The sequence below is a fragment of the Peromyscus maniculatus genome, chromosome 4 (assembly GCF_049852395.1).
Source record: "Peromyscus maniculatus bairdii isolate BWxNUB_F1_BW_parent chromosome 4, HU_Pman_BW_mat_3.1, whole genome shotgun sequence".
Classification (NCBI taxonomy): Eukaryota; Metazoa; Chordata; class Mammalia; order Rodentia; family Cricetidae; genus Peromyscus; species Peromyscus maniculatus.
This window is the reverse complement of record NC_134855.1, coordinates 48,660,690-48,688,621: the sequence shown is the minus strand read 5'-3', so window position 1 is coordinate 48,688,621 and position 27,932 is coordinate 48,660,690. Positions and strand designations below refer to the sequence as shown.

The window sequence follows — 27,932 nt, the reverse complement described above, 5'->3', positions numbered from 1 at the left end:
GAAGGCTTGGGAAGATGACTTCGTTCTTAAAGTCTACACAGGCCTGAGGACCTGAGTTCCATCCCCAGATACACCTGGGAAAAACCAAACAAAACTGGACCTGGTGTCACATGCTTGTAATCCCAGAGCTGAAGAGGAGAGACAGGCAAGGTTCCTGGCTCACTGGCCAATCAGCATAGCTGGATCGATGAGCCCCAGGGGTCTCCAGTCGCTGAGAGACCCTATCTCAAAAAACAAGATGAATGACCCCTTAGAAATGACAGCTGAGTTTGTCCTTGGGCCTCCACATGTGCATGTACACACACACACACACACACACACACACACACACACACACACACACACACACACAGATGTGCTGTAAGAGTTTGAAAAGTTAGCACAAAATGAAAAGTAAATTATCTCAAATTTTATATTGAATTTTATGTTAAAATGATTGACATGTTAGGTTTTTTGAGTTAAATGAAAAGGTTTGTGAAATAAACTTTATACCTGTTTTATTTTGGTTTGCTCTGTTTTTCTGAGACAGGGTCTCATTATGTGGCTCCCGTTGGCCTCAAACTCCCAGGCCCTCTGCCTCAGCCTTCCCAGGGCTGGAGTTAGAGGCTTCTTCTCACTTACAATTGTTTGCTGTTGTTGTTGTTGTTAACTTTATTGAGGAGATTGTGATAGGTTTTCACATTATCAGGATCTCAAATCATAGCTCAGGCTGTCCTAGAACTTACTAGTAGCCCAGGCTGGCCTCAAACTCACATGAGTCTTCTGAGTAACAAGATTACAGGTCTGAGCCATACACATGCCTTAAAAAGAAAAAAGTTAAGTAGAAAACTTGAAATTCTATGTGTGGTTCATACTATATTTCTTTACAGTTTACAAAAGGCACATTAAACCACCCAGACTGTCATTCCCGGGTCTGATATTGTAGGCTGGGAGAGAGCATGGGTGCTTTCCCAGGCAATGAGAGCTCCAGAGGGACTCCTGGCCAGCGAGCACATGGTTTTTCCTGTTTCCAACCGTTCTCTAAGCATCTGTCTCTTTTCCATCTGCTGCCACTGTCCATGTAGCCTGGGATCCTTGCTTGCTGACTTTTACGTTCTGTCTTGTCATGGACCCTGGAGAATCCGGCAGCCTTTGTCCTGGAGGGCTCGTGGCTTTGAGGGACTGGAGAGTTACTGTTTCTCTCAGCTAGAGCCATGGAACCATGGTCCAGGGTTTTCCATCTGAAAAGCTCTAGGGAGTCTATCAGGAGCTAGGATCAGCAGTCCTGGATCTAGCCCAGTGGCTAGAAGACTTTCCTTCAATAAGAAAACCTTATTCAAGTGACATTTTAACATGAAATTTTAATATTTAAAAGGTGAAAACACAGGCATGGTGGTGCACTCCCATAATCCCAGCACATGGGAAGCTGAGGCAGATGGATTGCTGTGAGTTAAATGCTAGCCTGGGCTATGTAGCAGAACCTTATCTCAAAAACACCAAGGTGAATGAGTGGCTGGATAGATGTAATAGCAGGCCCACTTTGAACCAAGCAGAAACCTAGGACTTATACACCTGTATGTATCAAAGAGGGTATCCAATCCCATCATAGATGGATGTGAGCCACTATATGGTTGCTGGGAATTGAACTCAGGACCTCTGGAAGAGCAGCCAGATGCTCTTAATAGCTGAACCATCTCTCCAGCTCCCCTCCCCCTTTTATTTTTAAAATTCATTATTGGGCCAGTGAGATGGCTCAATGGGTTAAGACACGTCCACCAAGCCTGGGACCCTGAGTTTGATTACCGAGCCCCATACGGTAGAAAGAGAGAATTGACTGCTACAGGCTGTCCTCCAACTGCTTTACACCACTCATCTCACACACACACACACACACACACACACACACACACACACACACACACACACGACTTTCGATGTTTATTTTGTTACTGTTATTTTGGCCCTTTGGAGACAAGGTCTCACTGTGTAGCACAGCCTGGCTTCAAGTGCCGACCTTCTGCTTCAGCATCCCGAGTGCCGACCTTCTGCCTCAGCATCCCGGGTGCTGAATTACAGACTGATTAGCACCAGCACACTCAGCTTGGCTGTGGCTTTTCAGAAGATTTGTAAGTTTATCCTTTTTCCTCCAAGTCCACAGTTCTATCCAAAATCTCTCATTTTCCTCCTTGTCTTCTTTAAGAATGTGTTTCTTATTTTGACATGTTTGATTTTTTAAAAGATGTTTCTAGAAAAGTGCCGTTTGCTGCGTGGATCAGCACGTATAGACATTATATGCGCATGTAGAACAAGACTGAAGGTCGAATGGTTAGTTTTGCCATGTGAGCTGTGCACCATGTTTTCTGTTTTTCTTTTTCTTGTTTCTATTTCTAAATGTTATTCAGACTAGCAGAATTGATCTTATGACTCCCCAGAGGGTTATGACCTTTAGTTAAGAAAACACCCAGCTAAACCATTCTCTGGAGACTCAAGGTAAGACCTGGATGTTGCAAAATGGCCTGTTACATAAATCATGGAAATAATGGACCATTTCCAGGATCAGGAGAGGTACAGATGGCAGGAGTTCTTCATTACGTAATCTTCCTTATGGAATCATTGTATTTACTCTCTGGGTCCATACCCTGGTGTAGCCTTAGATCTTTAATACAGTTAATCAATAAATATTTCCTTTAGCTTCCTTTAGCATGACGTACCAGAAAAGACACTGTCTAGACATGAGTGCACAGACTCAATAGTTACCTAACTTTTAGAAGCCACTTTATCTATCCAAGGCTCAGTTTCTTCATCTATGAGATGGACTAATAATATTGTTGGGGATCTCCGGCTAGGGGCCCCATTCCATGCTCTGGTCTCACTCCTCCTGTTCTAAGCCCCGCCTCTGAGAAAGCCCACCAAAAGTCAGCCCTCCCTGGGGCTGCTCAAGACCTCACCTACAGGCTGTATAAGACCTGGTAGCCATATTTGCCACATGATTCCTCTCCTGTCCTCCTGACTTAGGAGTTAATTTGCTTTGTTCATTAAACCTGGATTTGTCAATTCAGTTTGATTGGCTTATTACATTGGCAGCAGATGATATCCAATAACCAGGGATTCAAAACTTATCAAATAGTAATAACTACCTACCAGGTATTGTAAGAATTAAATGATTATATATAATGTTAAATATATGTATATAGTAAATAAGCAATATACCACCTAAGAATTAGCTATCTTATTAGTATTATAATCTATGGACATTTTACATATATTTTTGGTTATGATATTAGCCTTTAATGGCTGATCCATCTCTCCAGCCCAGTACACTTTATTTATACAACTGTTTCCATGTTCATTATTAGCCTGCATGATTTTACAGTGAACTTAGGCAGCTCTGTTTTATAGTTGTAATCCCTATATAATGGTGCCCAGTAACTATGTCTTAGTAGTAAATTGGTGTAAAATTGGAAGATCCAGTTCCTGTCTACCAGAAGTTTATAACCAGGCTAAAATTTAATATAGTGGCTGAAGGTAGGCTCCAGAGTCTAAGAGATCTAAATTCCCATCCCATGTCCATCCCTGTCCAACAGGCTTCAGAGTCTAGGAGATTTTAATTCATACCAGGCATATATGGATCTCCAGCTGCAGGAGTAGGTTCATTCATGGGACTTCTATATTTAAGGAAAATCATTCAAGCTCAGCTTAGAGCTCACTAAAGGCATTCTTCTTATCACTATCAGGTGGAGAACTGAGATGCACACATCTTACTAAACAACACAGAGGAATGTGCACTACCATGGCGAATAACACCTTGTAGACCCTCAATTATATGAGCAGGTAGACTTTGGCCTGACCTTGAAGGATGAGGAATGTCTGGATATATTCATGTAGACATTTCTTTCTTTCTTCCCTTTCTTTTCTTTTTAAGATTTAGTTTTATTTTATGCGTATGAGTGTTTGCCTTTGTGTATATCTATATACCACATGTCTGATGTCCATGGACGCTAGAAGAGGATGTTGGATCTTCAGGAACTAGAGTTAACAGATGTATGTGAGCCCTCATGTAGGTGCTAGGAACTGAACTCAGGTCCTCTGGAAGAGCTACCAGTGTTTCTTAACCACTGAGGCATGTCGCCAGCCCCCTAGACCATTTTCTGAAGCTCTCAAATAGACCTGCTTAGATGAGAGGTTTTGTACACTGAGCAGGATGATGTAATGAAAGAAGTATTGAGCGACTCTGGTTGAATCCTGCCTCCTAGTAAACTTGATGCCAGGATTCAATCCCCAGCAACATAGGAAAGAGCAGGAGAGGAAATAGTTAGGAAAATTAACTTGGCTCTTCTTCAGATATTTAAGAGTTAACCATTGTGACACAGGGGATATACTTTATCCTGACCATTGTTTGTGTCCGGATCTGTGCTCAACTCTGGACTAGGAACAGCCAAGAGGATATACTCACTGTGCTAATCTATTTCACGGATACACAAGGGCCTTCCAGGTAAAGAAGATGATGTGAAAGAAAAATAAAGCTCCCTAAAGGCTGCCTTCTTCAACAAAGTCAGTGAGAAGTAGTGAAAATCAAGCAGAACTGTATACCAGCAATCCACAGAGGCCATACACACAGAAGACTAGCGGCTGAGGAAGAGTTATAAATGATCAATTCTTCTGTGACTCAGTGGCTTCTGACCCACCTACACCCCTGAGAAGCTGTCCTGGGTAGGACAGTCAACTGACAGACTATAAGACTTTTTCCTGATACTCAGCAGGCAATGGCAGAGGTTGGATAAATCCTTGAAAAGAAATGCTCTTAACTTATTGAAGGGGAATTCGTGGCCTCAGCAGAGCCCATCATTTTCAGGGCTCTGTGCTGAACTGAGTGGTCCAAAGCTCAGACGATGCTCCTTTAGAAATGGATCATATCATATGCCCTGACCAGGGAAGGAAGCATAGCACAGGACCTGCATGACCTTTAAAAACTAACCTCACGATGGCTGTTCAGGTTTCAGAGTGGAGAAGGCCAAGATGCAGCTCTCCTCGAGTGTTACACTGACGGGGGTATCTTATACCCTCTGCCTCTACTGTGCCGTCTGAGTCACCCCCAAAGATGTCAAAGTGGGTGGTGGAGATGTACCAGTGGGAGGCATTGCCTCCTCTGGCTCCAGGTGTTGCCACACCTATGCAAACCACACCCCCACACCCCCACACCCCCAAAAAAGTTGATGACAGCATCACAAAGATGGCCAACAACCAGAAAAGTCTAAGCATCAGAGTGGAGGTGACCATTTAGGACAGGCAGTCCCAGATTGAGGTGGCACCGTCTGCCTCTGCCCTGATCACCAAAGCCCTCAAAAAAAAATAAAAATAAAAAAAATAAACTACTCAGAGGCAATGAAAACAGAAAAACAAATGCTGAGCAGAGTGGGGAAAGCACTTTTCATGAGATAGCGGGCCTTGCCCGACAGATTTGATCTAGAGAGCGCCTGGGACTGTTAAAGAGATCCCAGGGCTTGCCCATTCTTGTTCTTGGGCTGCAGAGCTCAATGCTGCTGCCTCGTGACCTCATGGATGACATCAAGAGTGCTGCACTGGATGCTCAGCTGCTGAACCCCAGAGGAAACCACCTCGATAAAAGATCATTTGACCGAACAAGGAAGAAAGCAGCCTGCAGCCCCCAGAGAGACAGCCTGCTGCCGCTCAGTGAAGTCGGCCGGTAGCCCTCCCCAGCCCACCCCTCACCCCTCCTCAGGCCACAGAAAATGGAGAAAAGCCTCAGTGCCCAGCCTCTAAGTGGAGCCTATAAGGGGGGTGAAAAGGTCTTTGAAAACAGTACAGTGTCTAGGAAATTTTACCTTCAAAACGAGGAAAAGAGGAGAGAGAAGAATGCAAAATGCCTTGTGAGGTACTTTCTACCTTCTAATGTTTTCTCTAGGGAGTCATACATGCCTGGCCTTCCTCAGCATGACTGTTTGCAAGTTGGTCCACGTTGTTCAATGTATCAATAGTTTGTTCCTTCTTATTGATGATCTCATAATCAGAATTTTTTAAAAGTTTTTGAAGTTTAATAATAAAAATCAAGCCAATGAAAATAAACAAAGATGTTATCACTTTACCAAAGAAGATACCCTGACAGGAAATAAGCTCATGGAAAGATGCTCAGTATAACTAGTCATTAGTGAAATGCAGATGAGGGTCACAAGGAAATACAGCTTCATGCTCTTTAGAATAGCCAGAACCCGAATACCAGCCTTCCCAAGTGTTGGCGAGACTGTGGTGGACTAGAACCTTCTACACTGCTGGCGGTTCTATGGAGTTTGGAATATAGCATGGCAGTTTCTTGAAAAGTTAAACGTGTACCTGCTGTTGACACACACACACACGAGGCTGGGGACATGGCACAGGGCCGAGAGCATTTGCTGCTCTCTAGAGAACCTGAGTTCAGTTCCCAGCACCATACTGAACAGCTCATAACCATATGTAACTCCAGCCCCAGAGGATACAACACCCTCTCCTGCCTCCATAGGTATTTGCACACATGTGGCAAACATACATACACATGAATAAAAAGATAGACACAACATGTATGAACTTTAAATTCCTGTAATGAGTAAAAGGCTTTATGGATGGAGAATATGGTAGTGTCCCCCCATCCGGTTTTAGTTATGTGTGGTTAGTTGCAATTCGAACCCGTGTGTTTGAATTTTGTTCTCTGCAGCGCGGAGTACTATTCTAGGGAACAAATGAATTTGTAGAGATACACGGCAGATCAGTGAGCACTGTTGAAGGCGGAGTGACCTGGTTGGGGAGGAGAGATGGAGGAATTTTGCTTTGTTTTTCAGGTTGTATTTATTTGAGGTATGATCTCATTATGTAGCCCAGGCTGGCCTCAAACTCTCACTTCTCCTCCCTCATTCCCCCCAGTTCTAGAGATGGTAGCGTGCACAAGTTACATTTTATATGTATAGCATTAGTTGAATTTTAATTTTCAGGAAAGACTGCCTCTTGCCTGTTGGCACTTCCTTATCTGCCTGGTCCATTATATATGTTTTAGTACAGATTAGAACCCCTCAACAATTTTGGGTTTTACCCCATCATTTTCATTAATGATTTACAGGTCAGAATCTAATATGTAATAGAATCCCAATAAATATTTAATTAGAGAGGTCAAGACTGCTCGCTACCTCAAGCTGGCTCCCATCCCATTGAATTTGGAGGCTTCAGTTTTTTTCCATGTTATGTCTGTGAGTCATTGAGTCCTAAGTAAGAAACTGACTTACTAATAACAGTAATCAACTGGGATATTTATATGGCTAAGAAGAGAATTGGGCATCCGGGAGTCAGTAATATAAATTAGCATAAATAGTGGAAAAGAAGATTTAATTGAAACTAGTTCACTTATTAGCTGATACACCTGTAACAGTTGCAGCTCATCCATTCTGGGAATCACGCTCCTGAACTAATTAGCGTCTCTGAAATCATGACACTTCCTACTGCCGATGACATCTTACAGTTGTAATTGGAGGACGCTTTTTTCTTACAGGTACAGAAAATAATAGCATCTTAGTTTGATGAAATAGAATAATTATAATTTCAAGTACTTAATTTGAATACTGTTTTGAGAATATTAGTCTTCCATGATTAATATAAAGCAGAGAGACACATACATCAGGATTTATATGCAGAGTATTTGTTACCCTGTTAGAAAAGCAATAAAATCCTTTGATACATGGATAAATGGGCAGTGGATATAGAAAGGTGAACCAGGAGGAAATTCATGTGAGTATTGGGGGGAAATGCCCAATAGTAAAAGAAATATAAGTTGAAACAATAAAATGCTTGTTAGACAGACACAGTGTCACGTCCAAAGGCAACACTCTTTAAGTTTGATGACAGCATGGTCTACTAGTAAATTCCAGGTTATATACTGAGACCCTGTCTCAAAAATCAAAACAAAACAATTAAATCAGGAACAATGTGACACATTTTTTTTTTTTTTTTTTGGTTTTTCGAGACAGGGTTTCTCTGCGTAGCTTTGCGCCTTTCCTGGAGCTCACTTGGTAGCCCAGGCTGGCCTCGAACTCACAGAGATCCACCTGGCTCTGCCTCCCGAGTGTTGGGATTAAAGGCGTGCGCCACCACCGCCCGGCGACACATTTTTAAATACATTTAATTTGCACACAAAAGTAAGAGAAGGCAAATAAAGATCAAATGAAAAGAAAGATAGCCGTCCTGGTGATGCTGTGAATTACTCGTCTTTATTACTATGTATTCTTTGGCAGTTTCACACATGTGTGTGGTGAATTCTGATCACACTCACTCCATCCTCTCTTACCCGCACACCAACCCTCATTAACCCTCCTGTCTTTCAGTTGTTCTCTTTGTTTGGTGACCCACTGGGTTTAAGCAGGGCCTTCTTCCTGAGCATAGGTGTGGATCTGTCAACTCGAGCAGGGGTTAGTCACTAGGGACTACAGTACTGAAGACAATGACTTCTTCTCCCCTGGTAGCCACTGTTCCCAAGAGAGGGAAAGGGCCCCTGTGACCTCCCCAGCCATATACCTTTGACTAGGTTTACCCACTACCAGGCGTGAATTCCTATGAAGGAGCCTCCGATCTAATCAAAAGCAGTTGACTTTAATACTCATACTACTGTTGTGCCAGTGAGCATGTCTTGCCTGATAGGTTGTTACTGTAGCATTCATCATCTACACCTAAGTAAGACAGTTGATGAATTTTCTCCCTCAGCTGCCCACATGATAGCCTCTTCTGGGTCTATGCAATCTACCAGGCAAGGAGGGAGCTTCCAGTTCAGTTCAGCTCGATTTCTCTTTGTCTTGCCACCAGGGTGGGTGCTGACTTCAGCCATAGGTTGAATATGTAGGTCTGGTGAGAAGCCAAGACCACTGGCAATAGCCGGTGTTGTTTTGGGGGTTGCTGAGGCCTCTTCTGACCAACTCAGAATATCCCACACCTGCATGGGGTTTTTATTTGCTCATCCATGGCTTCTGGGATTGTCATTATTCGGCTTTGCAGAGAACACATATGTGAATGTATATGCTTATCGGTAGTAGGCTTCATGTGACTTCTCTGCACATCCTTAGTTTTATAAATCACAATTTTGTTTAGTTTTCTTTTGTCTCTCTGCTCCTTTTTTCTACCTTGACCTGAATAAATTTAATACCTTGTATTCTATCCCCTCTACTGGCTCTTTAGTTTATGTTTTTGCATAATTCTAGGGGTTATTCCAGGCCAATAGTTTCAAACACTTTGGTCACAAGACTCCCTTATACTCTTAAGTTGCAGAGGACCATAAAGACATATTATTTATGTGAATTATGTCTTGATGTTTTTCATAGTGGAAATTAAAAGGGACATTAAAATGTTTGTTCAAGCTAAGGATGCATACCTTTAATTACAGAACTTAGGAGGCGGAGGCAAGTGGATCTCTGTGAGTCTAGCCTGGTCTACATAGTGAGTTCCAGGCTAGCCAGAGCTACATAGGAGACTCTGTCTCAAAAACTAAAAACCAACTCCCCCAAATATATATGTGTGTATGTTTCTGTATATATTACATGTGTGTGCATGTATATATGTGTATGTTCATTTCAAAACAATAATGAAACTTACATATTAATTAAAATTACATGTGTTAAAGAAAATATCTATAAATTCTCAGATATATTATGCAAAGATTGTTGCTGCCCTAAGATTTTACATGTCTCTTAGCATCTTGTTTAGCCAAGGAAGCTGGAGTCCTACATCTGCTCCTGCATTCAAATTTTGTAACATGTTGTTTAGGTTGAATTGTATGAAGGAAATTTGTCCTCACACAGATATGCGCTTAAAAGTAGGATATACTTGATAACCTTTTCAGAACAATTTGTATTTGATAATTTATTTACTCTGGTAATAGGGCTTGGGCCTTGACTATGCCAGACAATGCTCTGCTACTGAGCTACCCCAGCCCTTCTTATTATAGACTTTGTGTTTTGAGCCGCCAGGCTGGCCTTGAATTGGTCTTTAGCCAAAGGAAGCCTTGAACTTGCCCTCCTCAGCTTCCCAGCTACCGAGGACCACAGGCCTGTGCCAACGGGCCCACTCAGATTTCGTCTTGGTATTCTACTGGATATCAGTGGCAGTGTCTTAGTTATAGTATGGGTTGTAGGCTATATGATGTCCTGTGATGTTAGAGCCTGTTGGTGCACTGTGGACTTTGGAGGGAGTCTTTACCTGTTCGTCATTTCATAACCTTGAGCGTGGATGAATTGAATGAGATTGGTTTTCTGCATTATGTAAAATTCCCAAATGTTAACACACTTCATTGTACAATATTTGAAAGTCACACTCATTAATATCAACACCAGTCTCATCAGAAAACTGTATTGGGAAGCTATCAGAATCATGGTGGCAGACACAAATTTTCAAAAATTCTAATTTTTACTAGAAGCTCCAGATTTATTGTTGGCAACAAATACTGGCATTTGTTTTCTTGAAGTGATAGGCTCATTTTTATTTTCCTTTGAGAAAACATACTCCAAATACCCAGATAACTATAGTTTTATTTGTAGTTGTTCTTTCAAGTAAAAATAGCATCCTATAAAAAAGTCTGCCTCAGCACTCAGACACACAGGAAAGCAGCTGAATCTGTACAGTGCACACCAGCACTTCCCCTCTGCAGTGTGAGCACACACCAGCACTTCCTCAGGTCATCACACAGCAGTGTGAGGAATGGTCCGTATAGGAGGCCTGCTTTGTTACATCGAATATGAAAAAGAGTGTTTCCGAGGGTCAGTGATTTTATTTTAAAATGTATTTATTGGGTCAGACGTGGTGGTATACACCTCGGGACTCAAGATAGAAGCAAGTGGATCTCTGTGAGATCAAGACAGCCTGATCTATGTAGTGAGCTCTAAGACAGCCAGGGATACACAGAGAAACTCTGTCTCAGCTAAGTAAATAAGTAAATGAATAATACAAGTAAAATAAAATTTACATTTGTGTTTCTGGGGATCAAACCCAGGCCTTGTGCACATCAGAGAAGCGAGTCACCACTGAGCTCCTAGGACCCCCCTTACTCCCTCCTGAGGGCCTGTGAACCTCCCCATAGACCTCACCTCTTTAAAAGTCCACCACCCCCAACATCTGCAGATGGAGGGCAAGCCTCCAACACATGAACCCTTGGGAGACAAACTACACTCATACCATAGCAGCAGCATCCCAACCATTGCTGTTCCAGTCTTTTACATCGTCCTCTGTTGGACTGACTTCCGCACTCTTCGCCAGCATTCATCATCTTTTAAGGATATTGGTGAATTTTGAATTTCAGTTGTCATGTGTGGGTTTATTATAGACTCCCCTTTTCAAAAGAATTGCTTCCGTTTCTTGGAGATTTCTCTACCCATTCATTTTGACAGTCTTTTTCTTTAAATCTGTTTGCCCAGGTGGCCTCGGTAACCCAGGTGGGCCTCGGAGACCCAGGTGGGCCTCGGTGACCCAGGTGGGCCTCGGCGACCCAGGTGGGCCTCAGCGACCCAGGTGGCCTCAGAGACCCAGGTGGGCCTCAGTGACCCAGGTGGGCCTAGCACTCACTGTGCAGCCTCAAGTCCCCTTGAGCTGCTGATCCTCCTGCCTCACCTCCTGAGCACCGAGATTACAGGCATGCATTGCCATGCCTGGCTTATGCAGCCCTTAGGGGTCAAACCCAGAGTTTCCTGCACAGTACGTACACCGATTACCAACTGAGCTGTATTCCTAGTCCTTGCTTGGCTTTTGTTTGGTTTTGTTTTTCAATGTAGCAAAGTGGGATTTTTTTTTTTTTTTTGGTTTTTCGAGACAGGGTTTCTCTGTGTAGCTTTGCGCCTTTCCTGGAGCTCACTTGGTAGCCCAGGCTGGCCTCGAACTCACAGAGATCCGCCTGGCTCTGCCTCCCGAGTGTTGGGATTAAAGGCGTGCGCCACCAACGCCCGGCGGGATTTTTTTTTTTTAAAGTTTTAATTAGAATTAAGCACAGGCATTAAGAGAGAAAGAGAGCACTGTGGAGTGGGTTAGGGCCGGAATAGTGTGTAAGTTTTCACATTTTAAAGCTGTTTCAAAGTCGCTGTATACACATTCGTATTCTGATGACAGATTTTCCGTCCTTATTTATTGTCTATTTATTTATTTGTACCTTTATTGACATGTCTAACCATGTTTTATTGTTGGATGGCTATCATGAGTGATATCCTGCATGGAGTCTGGATCGTGTTATCTCCTTCAAAGATGAGTTATTGTTTGCCAAGTTCCCACCAGATGCTGCTTGGGTCAGGTTCAAGTTGTTTTGTTTTTAATTTTTGCATTGTTTTCTTGCTAAGTAACTCAGGCTGCCTCAACCGTGGAATTCTCCTGCCTCAGTGTTTGAAGTGCTAAAATCACAGGCACGCACCCCCAGGCCCTACACCTTTCTTTTAGGTGTTGTTAGGTGAGCTGTCTTCATGCTCTCTGCTGTCTAGTGCAGTCCTCCATCCCGTCTCTAGTACAGGGCCTTAGCCAGCTCCCTGAGGTGTGGAGGGAGCCTGCTCCCCTCTGGGGCTCCAGTGTCTGCGCACACCAGTGCTACCGCCTTCCTCTGCTCAGTCCTCTTGCCTCCACCCTCACCCCCAGAATCCTCTCTTCCTGCTAGCGTCTCTGGAGCTCCCCCTGTGGCTGAGCACACAAAACTCGCACAGCGACCTGGAAGAGCTTTCTGCAGGCTGCAGGCAGGGGTCCTGGCCTCTAACCAGCAGCTTCGTGAGTGTCCCCTGCGCAGGCCTTCCCCGCTCAGCAGCTCTGCTCTCTTGCTCTCAGGGAGACAGTTAGCCGCTCTGCTGGGCTCCACCTCCACCCCACTGCAGAGAAGTGCTTCTTCAGATAGGATGGATGCCAGGGTGGCCATGAGGACTTACCTCTTGTATTGCTCATCCCTTAAGGGTTGTAGTCCTACACTATATAGTCCAGTGCCTAAGAACATTTACTTCAGATATTTGTCCAGCATAATCATTTTTTAAAGCAGGAGACTGTATATTGTAGACAAAATCATGTCATGTACAGCTAATTTAATTTATATTTATAAAAAAGGTCTTGTAGCCATATAGAAAAATAACCTTGTTGTGAAATTAAGAATTATTAACATAGTTTTAGGCTGAAACTAGTAACCATAAGATTTTTTTTAAACTTTCTAATCACCTTATACATTTGTTAAATTGTATGTGGACATGATGGCACACACCTATAATCCCAGTATTCAGAAACAACATGAAAGAGTTATTAAATAATATGATGATAAAAAGCAGATTTATTTACATGCTTTTAGACAGGGTCTCACTATGCAGTCCTGGCTGGACTGAACCTTACTCTGTAGACCAGGCTGTCATTGAACTCACAGAGCTCTGCCTGTCTCTCCCTCCCTAATGATAGGATTAAATATATGTGCTACCACATCCAGCAAAAAAAAACAGTTTCTAAAATTTTGTGCTTATAATTACATCTTTTTTAAATTATTATACACATTAAAGATTCTAAATTATGGAATAATTATGTTAGTGTAAATTATTGTATACATATTGAATAAAGATTCTGAATTGTGGAATAATAATTATGTTAGAATACAGGGTTAGGAAACTTTTAAATTTTCTTTAATATTGTAGAACTGCTTCAATTTGAGATAAATCTTTTAAAACTTTACTTATATACAAACATGCTTGATCAGACATGGTGGCACCCATGTCCTCAATCCCAGCATGTGAGAGCAGAATTCTATGAGTTGGAGGCCAGCCAGGGCTACATAGTAAGAATTTGCCTAAAATAAACAAACAAACACATAAATAAATAATTGCCTACTTGTTAATTATTTTACATGTTTGCATAATATCCCTTTGAGCCACCATAAATGTTGATTCTCCTATCATTAAATATAGTGTTTTCTGTTAAATACTCTAAAACTTTATATTCAAAATTTTTATATCCCTCACCTTGCAAAACTATTATACAATATTTCATCCCTCCCACCAGGTAACAGTTTTGTTTACATAAAGTCTTGCTGCATTCTCAGAACTAGCCATTTGAAGAAGGCTGTGAGGTGGGATCCCAGCCAATAGGAAAAGACTCAGTCAGTCACTGCTGTCTTAGAATAAAAGCCAAGTGATCTCCTGTTCTGGGCCCTGGATCTTCACTTCCGCAAGCAGCACACTCTTCTGATCAGATGCAAAGTTTCTGGAGACACATTAATTGGAATGGCAGTGTCTTTCTTTGAGACCTTGAACTTAACTTGAACTTAACCACTAAGGTCCCTCCATGTTCTTGCTGTTTAATTAGTGTTCCCTAAACATCTTTGTACAGATATTTTCCTGCACAGAAATTCACTCTTCTTTTGAGATACTTTATTATAATCAATTTCAAGGTGTGCAATTTATGAGCAAACGGTGGAAACTGCTTTCCCTTTGGTTGTTAAATGCCTGGTGCTTTGGTTTGCTAATTAGTCACTTGCCTGAATTCTGTGGTTGTGTTTATTACTTGTAAGACTTGAATACTTCTTACCGCTGGCCATTGGGTTTTCCTGCAGAGGAGTCCATTTCTGCTAGCTGCAGAGAGTCCCTGTACGTACAGCAGGGACGTCTGTAGTTGCTGGGGGGAACTGGACAGTGGGGAACTCTGTTCCTCAGAGCACAGTGTATGGTCCTCTCCTCACGTCACAGTTTTAAGAAAATGAAGCAACAGAAAGAACAGTGTGAGGAAGTTAAGAGCAATTGAATAAATAACCAAATTAATGAACTACTCAGGAAACAGGAAGTGAAACTCAAGACTAAGACAAGTGTGTTAAAGACCATACATGCTCTCATTGTCTCAGGACTTGATTCTGTACACTAAGTGAAGGTTTGTTTTTGGAAACAGGCTCTCTTGATGTAGACCAAGTTGGCCTCACTATGTAGCTGAGGCTGGCCTTGAAGTTCTGGCCCTCCTGTCTTTTTACTGCTGTGATGTTGCTCTTTAGGTCATAGGATCTCACCAGGCTGTCGAGACTGGCTCCTGGACTGTAATTCTCCCATGTCAGTCTTCTGAAGGGGCCGACTGGCACCATTCTACCACAATTGTTCTATTTTCTTTTGTATATGTTGTAAAAATTTGTAGATAACTCATCCCTAGCCTTAGTAATAATAATTTTTAAGTGACTGACTTGTTGATTTTATTGTTATAACTGTCATATCAAAAGTTATATATCTGTGCATATAAATAGTACATAAAGTACAGTTGGAAGCCTTAGTTTATATGTGATCACCTTTCTATAGTAAGTAAAAACAAAAGTCTATTCAGATTTCATTCTTTGAAACAAATGACGAAGATGCTTAGTGATAGTTTGGGTTGTGATTGTGTTTTTAAAAAATACTTGTGGTTAAATTTCTTGTGTGAAATCCTTTTATATTTTTGGTTACTTTTCCTACAGACACCAACATCTTTTTTTAAAAGAACAGAGCTGGTGGTTTGATTCTGTAATCCCAACATTCAGGAGACTGAGGCTGGAGGATTACTACAAGTTAGAGCCTACCTGGGCTTCTTAGCAAGATACTCTGTTTTTCTTTTCTTTCTTTCTTTTTTTTTTTTTTTTAAAGGTGGTGGGGAGCGGGGAGAGGAAAGAATGAACCAGTTTTTCACCTTTCAGTAGGGGTGTTTATAGCTAGGTAACTAGGTCACCGGAATGTGCTCACGTATCTGACTGCATAAACACCACTTAGAATAGAACCAGGCTTCTCACCGTGCCACCCAAGGTGACTCCTTAGTCTGTCATTTCACCCTGCTTTCCTAGACATTCATGCTTGTGTCTTTATAGTCAGGGCCGACTCTTCTGGGTGTGTAGTTCATGTCTAGGTCACAACAACAGATTTCTCAGTGTCTTCCTGTGCTCTTCCCTCTGGTTTCCCATTTCCCCACCTTGGTATAGGGTTCATCACCCCTGGACCAAGGAGTCTAACTGACCTCCCTGCATCTCCTCCCACAGCCGGCCCTGCATGGTACTCACTGCAATCCCGTTACCCAGCTCCCAACTTCACCTGCAGCTGCCGAAGAGAAACAGTCAAAGGGGACATCTTTCACTGCTCTCCACGTGTCCTGTCTGTACTGCCAGACTCTTGCTGGGAAGAGTAGTTGCCCCCGACCCCTATCCCCCCACCCCACCCCCACCCCCCGCCTTTCCTCCAGCCCAAGCTCAAACCTACCTTTCTGTTCTTCCTGTTTTCCCAGACAGTGATGACTGGCTGAGCTCCCATTTCTACCCATCAGTGCTGACCCTCTGATACCACTGCATCATTCCCTTTTCTCTGTGCAGTAAGAAAATCCATGCCCTCGACGGACAAGGAGTCCATAAACCCCCCGGTACCCCCAGCTACCTCGATAGAGACCAATGAACTAAGGGGTGAAGGTGGACTTGGACATGACTGTGGTGACATTTTTTGTGTGCACCCCAATCAAGCTTATCTGAGGATCAGAGGAAAAAGCCATCCACTGTATTAAACATAGAGGTCAGGCAGTGGTAGCACACACTCTTAATACTAGTATTCAGGAGGCAGAGATTCATCCAGATCTCTGTGAGTTCAAGGCCACAGTGGGAACAGAGCCAGGTATGGTGGCACACGCCTTTAATTCCCAGCACTAACTATAGAGGTCTGGAGGTCTGTACAGACAGACAGGAAGTGATGTAGCTGGGCGGAGAAAGGAAGTGAGATGGCAGAACAGAAAGGTATGTAGGAGTGAGTATACAGGAAGAACTCTCCCTGGAGGCTGAGGAGTTGGTAAGGTAGAGTTGGCTGTGCCTTGTCCTATTCCTCTGATCTCTCAGTTTTCACCTCAAAATCTGACCTGGGTTTTTTATGAATAAGATGGTTTAGCAGTTCGTCTTACAAATAACTGTTGCGGAATATTTAACTATGCAAAGATGTGTTGCATTTGTTTAATCATGTAAAGATGTGTTGCTGTTTCACCTTGCCTGCCTAAGGCACCTGATTGGTCGAATAAAAAGCTGAAGAACCAGTATTGAGGGAGGAGGTATAGGAGGGATTTCCTAGCAGGGAGAGTAAGGAGGAGGAAGAATTTAGGCATGAGAAGAAAGAAAAAGAGACGCCAAGGAGATGCCAAGGTGGGGGTGAGGGGCAGCCAGCCACAGAGGAAGCAGAAAAATAGGACATACAGAATGAAAGAAAGGTAAAAAGCCCTGAGGCAAAATTAAATTAAATTAAAAGAGCCCAAGCTAAGCATTCATAATTAATAATAAGTCTCTGTGACTATTTGGGTTCTGGTTGGTAGCCCAAAGAAAATTCTAACTGTACATGACCCAAATCTGGGTTTGAATTCAATTTCTGCCTGGCTATATTTCTATTCCCTCATATAAAATGAGCAGGATTATAACCCTTTCACAGAAGTTTTGAAAAGATCAAATAAGACAAATATGTGAAATGTGTTTTGTGTGGTGCCTGGCGTAATAAATAATAAGTGGCGGTGATTCCTGTGGTGATTATGATCAGGCCAATGGCTCAGCCAGTGTTTGTTGGTCATCATGAGTCACCAAGAATTTTATTTATCCCTTTTCATTGTTCAGATGATTACAACTATGGTATGATAACAGGATCTGAGTCTCTGTGCGTGCATGTGTGTTCATAGGCGCCTGTGTACATGTGTGTGTGTGTGGAGGCGGGGCTCAGCACTGGATGTCTTTCTTAGTTGCTGTCTACTCTGTTTTTAAGGGACAGAAGTCTCCTCACTCGGTTACACTGGCTGGCCAGCGAGCTCAGGGGTCTAGCTGTCTCGGCCTCCACCCCGCCCCGCTGTTCCCCTGCCCCGCTGTTCCGCTCTCTGTGCTAGTCTGATGTCAGCTTGACGCAGGTTAAAGTCATCGGACAGTCAGTTAAGAAAATGCCTCCAGAGAAGGAGTAGACTGGACAAAGGGTCCGCTGTGTGGCACCCCCCCCCCCCCCGTGCCACCGGGGTGGACGAAGAAGGGCTGGAGAGGGGAAAGAAGGAGAAGTGAAGAGGGTTTTACTGTTGTTGTTTATTTGTTTGCTTGCTTCGCTTTGTTTTAATTTTCTTTTGGGGAGGCACTGCAGGGGTGGGGAGAATATGGGGGGGCCAGGAGGTAAGCAGAATTAGCATACACGATGTGAAATTCCCAAAGAATCAATAAAGAAATTATGTAAAAGACAATGCCTCCATACGATCCTGGCTATAGGCAAGCCTGTAAGGCACCTTCTAATTAGTGGTTGATGGAGGGCCCAGCCCATTGTGGGTGGGGCCATCCCCAGACAGCGTTCAGGGCCCAGCCCATTGTGGGTGGGGCCATCCCCAGACAGAGAGTTCAGGGCCCAGCCCATTGTGGGTGGGGCCATCCCCAGACAGAGAGTTCTGGTTCCCTAAGAAAGCAGGCTCAGCAAGCCACAAGGAGCAAGCCAGTCAGCAGCACCCCTCCATAGTTTCAGCATCAGCTCTGCCTCCAGGTTCCTGCCCTGTTTGAGTTCCTGACTTCCTTCAGTGATGGACTGTCACCTGCAAGTGTGAGCCAAACAAACCCTTCCCTCCCCAGGTTGCCTTGCTCATGGTGTTTCATCGCAGCAACAGAACCCCTAACTAAGACGGTATCAGTAAGCTGTGGGGAACTTGACTAAGAGGATGTGTGGTTGTTTAGAAAAAGGGCTCACTTCAGGAAACATATCCTCATTCCCTCCTCCTTCACCCTTCCTCCTCCTTTGTTTTGAACCCAGGATCCCATACATGGTATGCAGCAAGAAACATTTTTATAGCACAAAATACTATGTTGTCATACAAAGAGAGTAAAATGCATCAGGTGAGAGATTTAAGAAAAATGAGTCTTTTACACCCCATATCAAGCTTTCGTCATTTGGCTCCATGGTGGCACACACCTATAATCCCAGCAGTTGGTAGGCTTAAGCAGAGTCATCATGAATGTGAGGTCAGCCTGGCTTACACAGTGAGATCTGTCTCAAACAAAACAGCTATAACAAAAAGTATCTTTTTATTTAATATAAGTCAATCTATCCCAGAAATTGAGATAGCTTATAAAAAAGTGAAACTTAAATTATTTTAAAAATTTAGAAGAGAACTAAATGTTTTAAAACCTGCCTCTTGGGGCTGAGGAAATGGCTCCGTGGGTTAGGTGCTTGTCATGTAGCACAGGGACCTGAGTTTGGGTCCCTGGAGCCCACCTTGGAAGGGCGTGGTAGGACATATCTGTAGCCTCAGAGCTGGGGGTATGGGGCGGGGGGGGGGGACGACGACAGGCTGACTAGACAGTCATTCTAGCCAAATTGGTGAGTGCCAGGTTTAGTGAGATACTCTATCTCAAAATATAAGGTCTAGAGTGATGGATGGAGGGGCTGGTTAAGAGCATGCTACTCTTCCAGAGGTCCCGAGTTCAATTCCCAGCAACCATATGGTGGCTCACAACCAACTGTAGTGGGATCTGATGCCCTCTTCTGGCTTAAAGGCATACATGCAGCTAGAGCAATCATCTACATTAAATAAATAAATAAATAAATAAATCTTTAAAAAAATCCAGAATAGAGTGATAAAGGGAGACAGTGATATTGACATGTCCACATAAAAAAACAAACATGCACAGGTGTGCACTCATGTGCTCGCACACATTTCTGGCAGTGGAGTATCAGAATGTTGCCCTGTTCTGAAGTTAACAGAAGGCAGTAGGTTTCTCCTCAGAAGAACATGTCGTACCATATCAGCCTGCAGACAGTCATGTACTGGAATGTTCTGAGGACGTGACTAACGCAGTCATTTCCCAAAGGTGGCTGGCTTATCCCACAGCCAGATTTAAACAGAAAACCTGTGGGGGTTTCAGGGTGGCACTTAGCACATGGAGTCACTTTGCACGGCTTGGCCTGGGATGTGAGGTGGAGTGCCCAGGCAGTGGGCTCTGCCTTCCTACTCACCAACCGTGTTTTGCTGTCTTTTTCCCCCTTGATAGGGATCACATGCAGTGGTCTGAAGAAGAAGAAGCAGCAGCCAGAAAAAAAGTAGAGGAAAACTCAGCCACACGAGTTGCTCCAGAAGAACAAGGTAAGGCTGGCTCCCCATCACTTCTCTGCATTGGAGAGGTCTTAGCTGACACCCCAGCCAGTCAGCCCACTTACTCCATTTGGTGGGATTCCAGTTCTTCCCTTGGAGTGGGACCAAAATTAATGAAATACATTATGTATTCACCCTGTAATTGGTCTTTTGGTAGTCATATTGCTTTTTGTGGGAGATATACATATGGGTGGCATTTTAAGCAAGATATGAAAATATAGCTTTAAAATCTCCTTCGAGCCATGCTACTTTCAGTGTGTTTTTGTGCATTTCACTTGCTAGAATCTTCTAACAAATTCATAAACTTGAAGTAAAAAGAAAAAAATCATATCAAAATATTGGTGGCCTTTTGGGATAAGGGAGAGAGAAAGTGAGAGAGAGACAGAGACAGAGAGAGAGAGAGAGAGAATGTGGGGGAGCACTCACTCATGTGCGTGGGGTGGGGGTCAGAGGTCAATTTCAAGTGTCTTCCCTGTTTTTTTGAGACAAGGCCTTTCACTGACCCTGGAGCTCACTATATCAGGCAGACTGCTGGACAGTGAGCTCTATCTCCACCCCACCCCACCCACATCCCCACCCTGTCCCAGCTCTGGGGTCACAGAAGCATGCTGCCACACCCGGAATCCTAAGGGGTCTTCCTGCCTGTGCAGCAAGCTCTTCCCCCGACTGAACCGGGGATCAAAAGCAAATACACTGAGAGGGTTTGTGTTCAGAATTTCCCTCAGGGAAGGCCTTGACAACTTCATAAATCACTTCTGAAGTTTGGTGTGGACTACTATTAAACTCCTAGAAAATGACAAGTGTTGAAAATGATGCAGAGAAACAGGAGCCCTTGTGTACATTTGATGTGAATGGTACAGCCACCATGGAAGCCGTTGTGAGACTCCTAAAACTTAAAGAGGTTGGAGAGATGGCTCAGCAGTTAAGAGTGATTGCTGTACTGGCTGCTCTTGCAGAGGACTCTGGTTCAGGTCCCAGCACCCACATGCTGCTAACGACTGCCTATAACTCCAGTTCTAGGAGACTAACACTCTTCTGACCTCCATGGGCACCAGGCTTGTATGCGGGGCACTTACATATACTCAGGCAAACACACAAATAAAATAAAACTTTTTTAAAGATTTAAAATAGTACTCCCCTATCATCAGTTCACTTTTAGGATATATCCTGAAAGATTCAAAGCGCACACTCAAAGAGATACATGCATTGCATGTTCACGGCAGCAGTCTCCATGATAAGCAAAAGATAAACACAATCAAAACACAAGTGTTTAAAACAAGCAGTACTGTTAAAGAGCATCCTGTTCATAAGTTAATGAAAAGTAAGTTTAGCCTTAGAGGAAAGAACAGTGCCATGCTAGTGTCTGGGTAATAATGTAACAATGTCCAGATATTCTGGGGACATGGATTCAGCAGCCATTTCCCAGAGGTGGCTGGGGCTACTGCAGATAAACAGGTAATAAAACATGCTACGTGGTGGTGAGGCCAAAGACTGGGTAGGTGGAAAAGAGGAGCGATGTAACGGTGTTAGAGTTGGCATTTAGGAGATTCCAGATGTCTGTTTCACAACAGTGTGAACACACCTAACACTATGAGACCATGCATTTAAGAATAGCTAAGATGTTCCATTTTATGTGTTTTGAGCCAGTTTTTAAAAATAGCACACTGAGGCCAGGTAGTGGTGGCACACGCCTTTAATCCTAGCTTTGAGGCAGAGGCAGGTGAATCTCTGAGGTAGAGGCCAACCTGGTTCTACAAAGTAAGTTCCAGGACAGCTAGAGCTGTTACACAGAGAAACCCTGTTTGAAACCCCACCCCCTCTCCAAATTAGCACACTGAAAATGTTTAGAAGAAAGTGGTCAGTGTCCATGGAACTGCATGATGGGGTCCCCTAGTCACTCTCCCTGACCGCTGTATACCATCTTCTACCTTATTTTTCCTAAAATGATTTCCTCTTTGAAACCTCTCCTTCCTTTCCTCCTTTGGTGTTTGCATGTATATGTGTGTAAGTATATTCATGTGCACGGGTGCACATGTGTGAGCATGTGCATGGAGACCAGAGGGCCACCTAGAGTGCTGTTCCTCAGATGCTGTTCACCTTTGTGGGGGAGGGGATCAGGCAGGGTTTCTCACTAGCCTAGGCCTCATCAATGAGGCTGGGCTGGCAGCCAGGGAGCCCCAGGGCCCCACCTACCCCTGCTCCTCACTGCTGGGGTTATAAGTGTGTGCCCCCATGCCAGGCTTTGTTGTTGTTATTTGTTCATTTTTAATGTAGCTTCTGTAGATCAGCTCAGGTCCTCATGCTAGAGAAGCAAGCATGTCAGTGCATCCCTGGTACCGAGTTACAAGCTCCTGCCACTGTGCGCAGTGATGCTCGTCCCCCACAAGTGATGGGGACGAAGCCCCTTACAGGGCCAGCTCTTTACCAACTGAACTGACTCAGCACTGTGCGGCACTGGCTGGCCTAAACTCAGAATGTAAACCAAGGCAGCCTCCAGTTTGCAGTGATCCTCCTGCCTCTGCCTTCCAGGTGCTTAGGATGCCTGGATTTCTTTCTTTCTTAAAATAATAGTCCATTAGAGCCAAGCATGGTGGTGCACATCTGTGATCCGAGCACTTAGGAGACCAAGATAGGAGAATTGCTATGAGTTTGAGGCAAGCCTGAGCTACATAGTGAATTTGGGGCTAGCTTGAGCTACCTGGTAAAATCCCATCTCAAAAGTCAAAAAGAAATAATTTATTGAAGTCACAAATATATACAGAAATGTATGTAATTCACAAGAGTTTTCACATCGTTTACCAGATTTTCGAATCACCGTTAGCACTGACATAAAGAGACAGGTCACCAGGAGCATAGCCGCTTCCTGGAACTACTCCATCCCCTCAGACCTCTCAGAGAGCAGCTGCTGCCCCCACCATGCCAGCTTTGTTTGAGGAGACTCATTCTGCTTTCTTGATCACTCCTGTGGTGATATCCACATCTCAGAGCAGCCTGGGGTCAGCAGGTGGTGGCGCCTGTGCACCAAACCCAGCTTACTGAGGTTTTGTTTGTGAGCGGAGCATGCTCACGGGTGTATGTAGGTCTGAAATTGATATGTGTGTCTTCCTCGGTAGCTCTCCGCTTTATTTATTGAAGCAGAGTCTCTTGCTGAAGTTGGAACTTGCAGATTCTGGCTAGTCTAGCTAGCAAGCCTGCCCAGGCAGACCTCCGTGCTCTGCCTCTCTGGTGTTGTGATTACAACCAGCTGCCACACCTTTTATGTGAGTTCTAAAGATCTGAACTCTGGTCTGAGGAGTTGAACTCTTACATAGGCATTTTATCCACTGAGCCCTCTCCCCGACCTGCAGCATGTTTTTATCAATCAAGTTTCATTAGAACACAGGCATGCTCACTTGTTGACATACTGTCTGTGGTTGCTTTTGAGCTGTTTGGTTCAAAGAGACTGTAAATGTCACATAAAGACTAAATACCTATCTGGCACTTTATAGAAAGGCTCTTCCAACACTGGAATTCCAGACCTAGGTTGACCAGCTATCCAGAAACTTCCCAGGGAAAAATGTTTGCAGTCTTCCTTGTAAGGCAGGTAGTGCATGTCAAGAGAAACACAGTTGAAATGATGAGGCAAAGGTACCTGGAGAGACAAAGATAATGTGACAGCCTCAGCCTTTAGCAGGCAAAGGAGCAGTGCCAGCCTCCCTTGCTCTGGAGTAGCTGGTGACCTATCATATCCTCTATCACTGCTTTTTACTCCTTAGTTCCAGGCCCTCTCCCTCAGCATCAGTGGATCCTAGCTGGACAGGAAAGACGAGCCTCTGACCCCAGTGGAATTATTCTATTTTTATGAGCTCTAACTGGGCAGCCTGGAGTGGAAGTCTGCCAAGGAGTGTTGGGATTGGACTGGAGAGTGTATACCAGGGCAGTGTGGCCTGAAGTCAGCCAGCCTCACATTCCTTCACAGGACTCTGTCACTGTTCTGAGGAAGTATAACCTCGCTTCTTTGCCGCCAGCAGCAGCGCAGACATATTTTCCACATTACTCAGGCTTCTGCTAGTAGCCACCTGGATGTGGCAGAGACTCCAGCCTGAACTAAGACCAACATTATCAGTTGTTTTAATTCATTTCCAGGAAATTAAAACTTACCCATAGTACTACTTGCACATTATCCTAATAATATGAAAAACCAGGAATTTTTTTTTTTCTTAACTTCCTTTTGAATATTTTGTTCAGAACTTAAATAGAGCAGGGCTGATAATGTTAAAGTTCTCTGTGGCCGCCTACTTTGTCCTATTTGTGTTAACAATGAACTTGAGTGAAGCTAATGAGGTTATTTTAGTGCCTCAGAAACCGCAGTAAAGGAAAACGACAGTTCCTACAGAACCATAGTGTGACCAAAATAGAAAGGTGATGACTGGCCTCTGTAGAAGAGGAAAGGCGGACTCGAAGGCCTGCGGTACCACTTTGAGACATTTGATTTGCTTTTACTATGACAGTCTTCTAAGTATTTTCCTGGCTACTGTAAAAATATAGAACTAAAGATTCCATTTCAAAATAACTCAGAGAAGTAGGGATTTGTTCTGAGTCTCCTCTGTGTGCCTCTGCTCAGTGCTCTGGGCTCCGAGTGTTGGGGGACCACACTGCAGGAAAACATGCTTTGGGGGACTATCTTATACTTAAAGAAAGATGTAGCTAAGACTGCCAGGAAGGTGGCCAGGAAGGAAAACTGTGTTCTGGGGAAGCACAGTGAGTAACAGGCTATTCCAGTGACAGCCACCCAGCAGACTCTTCCAGGGGTTGTGCACCCCGTACAAGTCTTGGGTGAGGCTTCTTGTTCGCTCTTGCGTGCCTCTGATGACTATGGGTCAAAGGAATAGATTGCTCGGCTCTGCCCTTTAGTGAGAGCCCTAAAGAAGCTTTGACCTAGCCACCGTCTTTTCCTGTCTAAGAGAGTCCTCGAGTGTCTGAAAGAGCCAATTCTCTGCCATCACAAAGGGTTCCATCTGCAGAGTATTGTAGAGGAGGCGCACTGTTTATTGATCTTATCTCCTTTATTAATGCCACCGGGAGGACATACTGGCTGTTCTTCCAAGCTAGCCAAGCCTGTCCCATCTCTTTTGGTTTCTGTATGTCCCTCCCTCTTCTTCCATTTCTCACCTATCGTCAGAGCCCTTGGTGAAAACAGAAGTTAGAAAACAGCCTCACAATCTGAAAATAAGATCTTCGGCATGACAGATGATCGCCTTTTGCTGCCGAATGGCTATGGGCTCATTTGTATAATGAAAATGTATAGCATCCAGGCTCTAGTTAGCAATATTTCTTTCAATTAGATTGCCCAGATTAATGATTTTTAATTCCACATTTTCTTTTCCTAATTACTTTTCAATGTTATTATAGCTCATATTTCTTTTAAAACTGGGTTAACCCAGAGAAATAAAAAAGATATAATCAGCATTTTTTTTGAGTTAACAGGATTATATTTTATAATTTCCTTAAAAAGATCTCCAGTGTGCTATATGTCAGCTGGTCGTATAGCAAGTGTAATGGGTTTTTAAAACTCAATAACAACAGCAGCTGCTATTTCAACTTTAAAAATGTCTTTGTAAATAAAGTCATACCTAGGGAAAGTTGTCTACACCTAGCAGATAACAAGAGTCTACACTTTTGTGCTTGTGAATGTGTTACCACTGAAGAGAATGTTCTAGATGAAGGGGAAAAACAACTAACAACAGAATAGTTCTACACAGTGCTGATAAATGTAGTGTGCCTGCCTCTAAGAAGACGTTGGCTGCTGAAAGTTCCATGCAGTGCCCTTAGAATTACATTTTTATTTTTATAATTTTAAGAGTTCTCTTTTATTAGACAGTGAACTTCCTTCAATGACATGTGGAAATTTCCAACTTTGAGAGTTCAGGTATTTGCGTAATTGATGTGCAAAAATAACTTTAAATTACTTTTTGTTACATAGCAACTTAGAATAAATTTTCATAATTCATATTAATCACATCATATATGCCAGATACATAAATGGTTCAATTTGGTTTTTCAGTTATGATGTTCAGGGCGATTCAGATGACTGGTGAACCTGTAAGTGTGGTTAGCGTGCTATATTCCTTGTTCTGCTCAGCTGTATGGAACTTAATAAATGAAGAATTGAGAACTTCCCTCACCGGGGTATGCCGAAACAGATCACCATAACCCTTTTGTTGGCATTGGCACAGGATGGTTTATTCTGGACAGCTAGCAACCTAGGACAACAAAAGAAAAAGATGTTCCTCCAAGGAAAATTTGTCATCATACACCTGTTAAATGTCAGGGCAGCTCAGCTTTCCCACAGTGTGTAGACTCTTTGTGGGTCCTGGCCTGAACTGGTGGCAGTTAGAGGTGAGCCTGAAGTTTTCCTGTCATGGCTCGAGAACGGCACCTGTAATTCCCTGTCCTTACAGGCACACTTTCAGTTCCTGAAATTCAGTCAGACACTGGAGGTGCTTATTGTCTCGGGTCCGTAATTGTGATGAAGTTGATTGGCTTCTCTGAAGTCCCGGGAACCACGGACTTGCCAGCATTGGTGGAAGACATCCAGCTTTGTGTCTGCCTGACAAACCAACCTGTGCCCATAGACCAGTGTGTGGTTCCGCTGCTAAGCACGACTTCGCTCTGTAACTTCATCCAGCTTGTGTGTTATCCCAGTCGGAGAACTGGGCCTGATGCTGCACTCACCTCTCTCTGAAGGCTAACTCCAGCAGCATTGCTTTTACAACGCACTTATTATAGCTTGCAGTGAGGTTTTAATTTCAACTTGGTGCTTTGTAATTGGGGGGAAAATAAGAGTCAGAAAAACAGACTATCTTTAGGGATATTTTGGAGGGAGCACATACTAACTTTGTATAGGGAGATGGTGCTGTGTGATGGCCAAGAACCACAGGTTCTGGAGTCTGACCGACTTAATCCAGGTCCTGACACTTCCTGGCCGGGTGACCTTGGAGGGGGAAATCTCATGCCTTTTGACACTGAATTTCTTGTCTTTAAATTGGAATAATACTGTCTATATGAAAGATATTGTTAACCCCAAATTGTTGGCTTCCCCCATGGTCAGCTCATTCTCATTCTTTCCCCCAACACACACATTCTCCCTCCCTGCCTCCCTCCCCCACCTCTCCCTTTTCTCTTCTTTCCTTCCTTTCTTCATTTGGTGTGGCAAAGCCAGAAGGTAAAAATGAAGCTTCATGGGAAGAATCCAAGTTTGTTCAGTGTCCAAAACACAGACAGGCGGGTGTTTGGGGCTCACAGATCTCATTCCGTGGTGGGTAGGGAAGCCCTGGATTTGGGATAAGTGAAATGAAGGGGAGAAGAGGGGGGGCAAGGGGGAGGAATAGGACAAGAAAGACTAGTGGGTGACTATGATTAAAGAGCTTTATATCCATGTATGAAAACGTCACAGTGGAGCCCACTGTTTATGCAGTTAGTTAATGGGAAGAAGAGGTCAGTGTAGGGAGGAATAGCTATGCTCTTTCTGGGAATGGCAGTTCCCAGGCACTGTCACATCTTCTAGAGTGTGGTGAGTCTTACCAAGGCAGCCTGTAGGGTGTCACTTAGTATGTAAATTAGATCACTAAGAACAGGCCTCCAGAAAGCACCGTCAGCTATCTTAGTGCCAGTTGGTTTTGGCTAACCCACCTGAAGAGGAACTTCTGGCCTTAAGACATCCTGTTCCCAAAGATAAACAAGATTAGGACAAGGTGGGAATTCGGCCAGGCCAGTAAACAGAACACTAGGTAACAATGCTGTTAGGAGTAAATGGGAAACACTTAAGAAAAGCGTTCGATGTAGAGCTTGAAACTGGGTGTTTCTGTGGGTCACTGTTGGAGTTTTTT

At 43.7% G+C, this 27,932-nt stretch overlaps 1 protein-coding gene across 7 annotated transcripts in view; it reads left to right on the top strand.

The window, feature by feature from the left end:
* The window catches only part of Mettl8 (methyltransferase 8, tRNA N3-cytidine), a 93,364-nt gene that overhangs the window by 43,674 nt on the left and 21,758 nt on the right, over positions 1-27,932 (top strand). For all 7 annotated transcript variants that reach the window (XM_076569640.1, XM_076569642.1, XM_076569639.1 and 4 more), the window contains one exon: positions 19,964-20,055. In XM_076569640.1, coding sequence (XP_076425755.1) covers positions 19,964-20,055 — 92 coding nt within the window. The remainder of the gene's footprint in view (positions 1-19,963; positions 20,056-27,932) is intronic.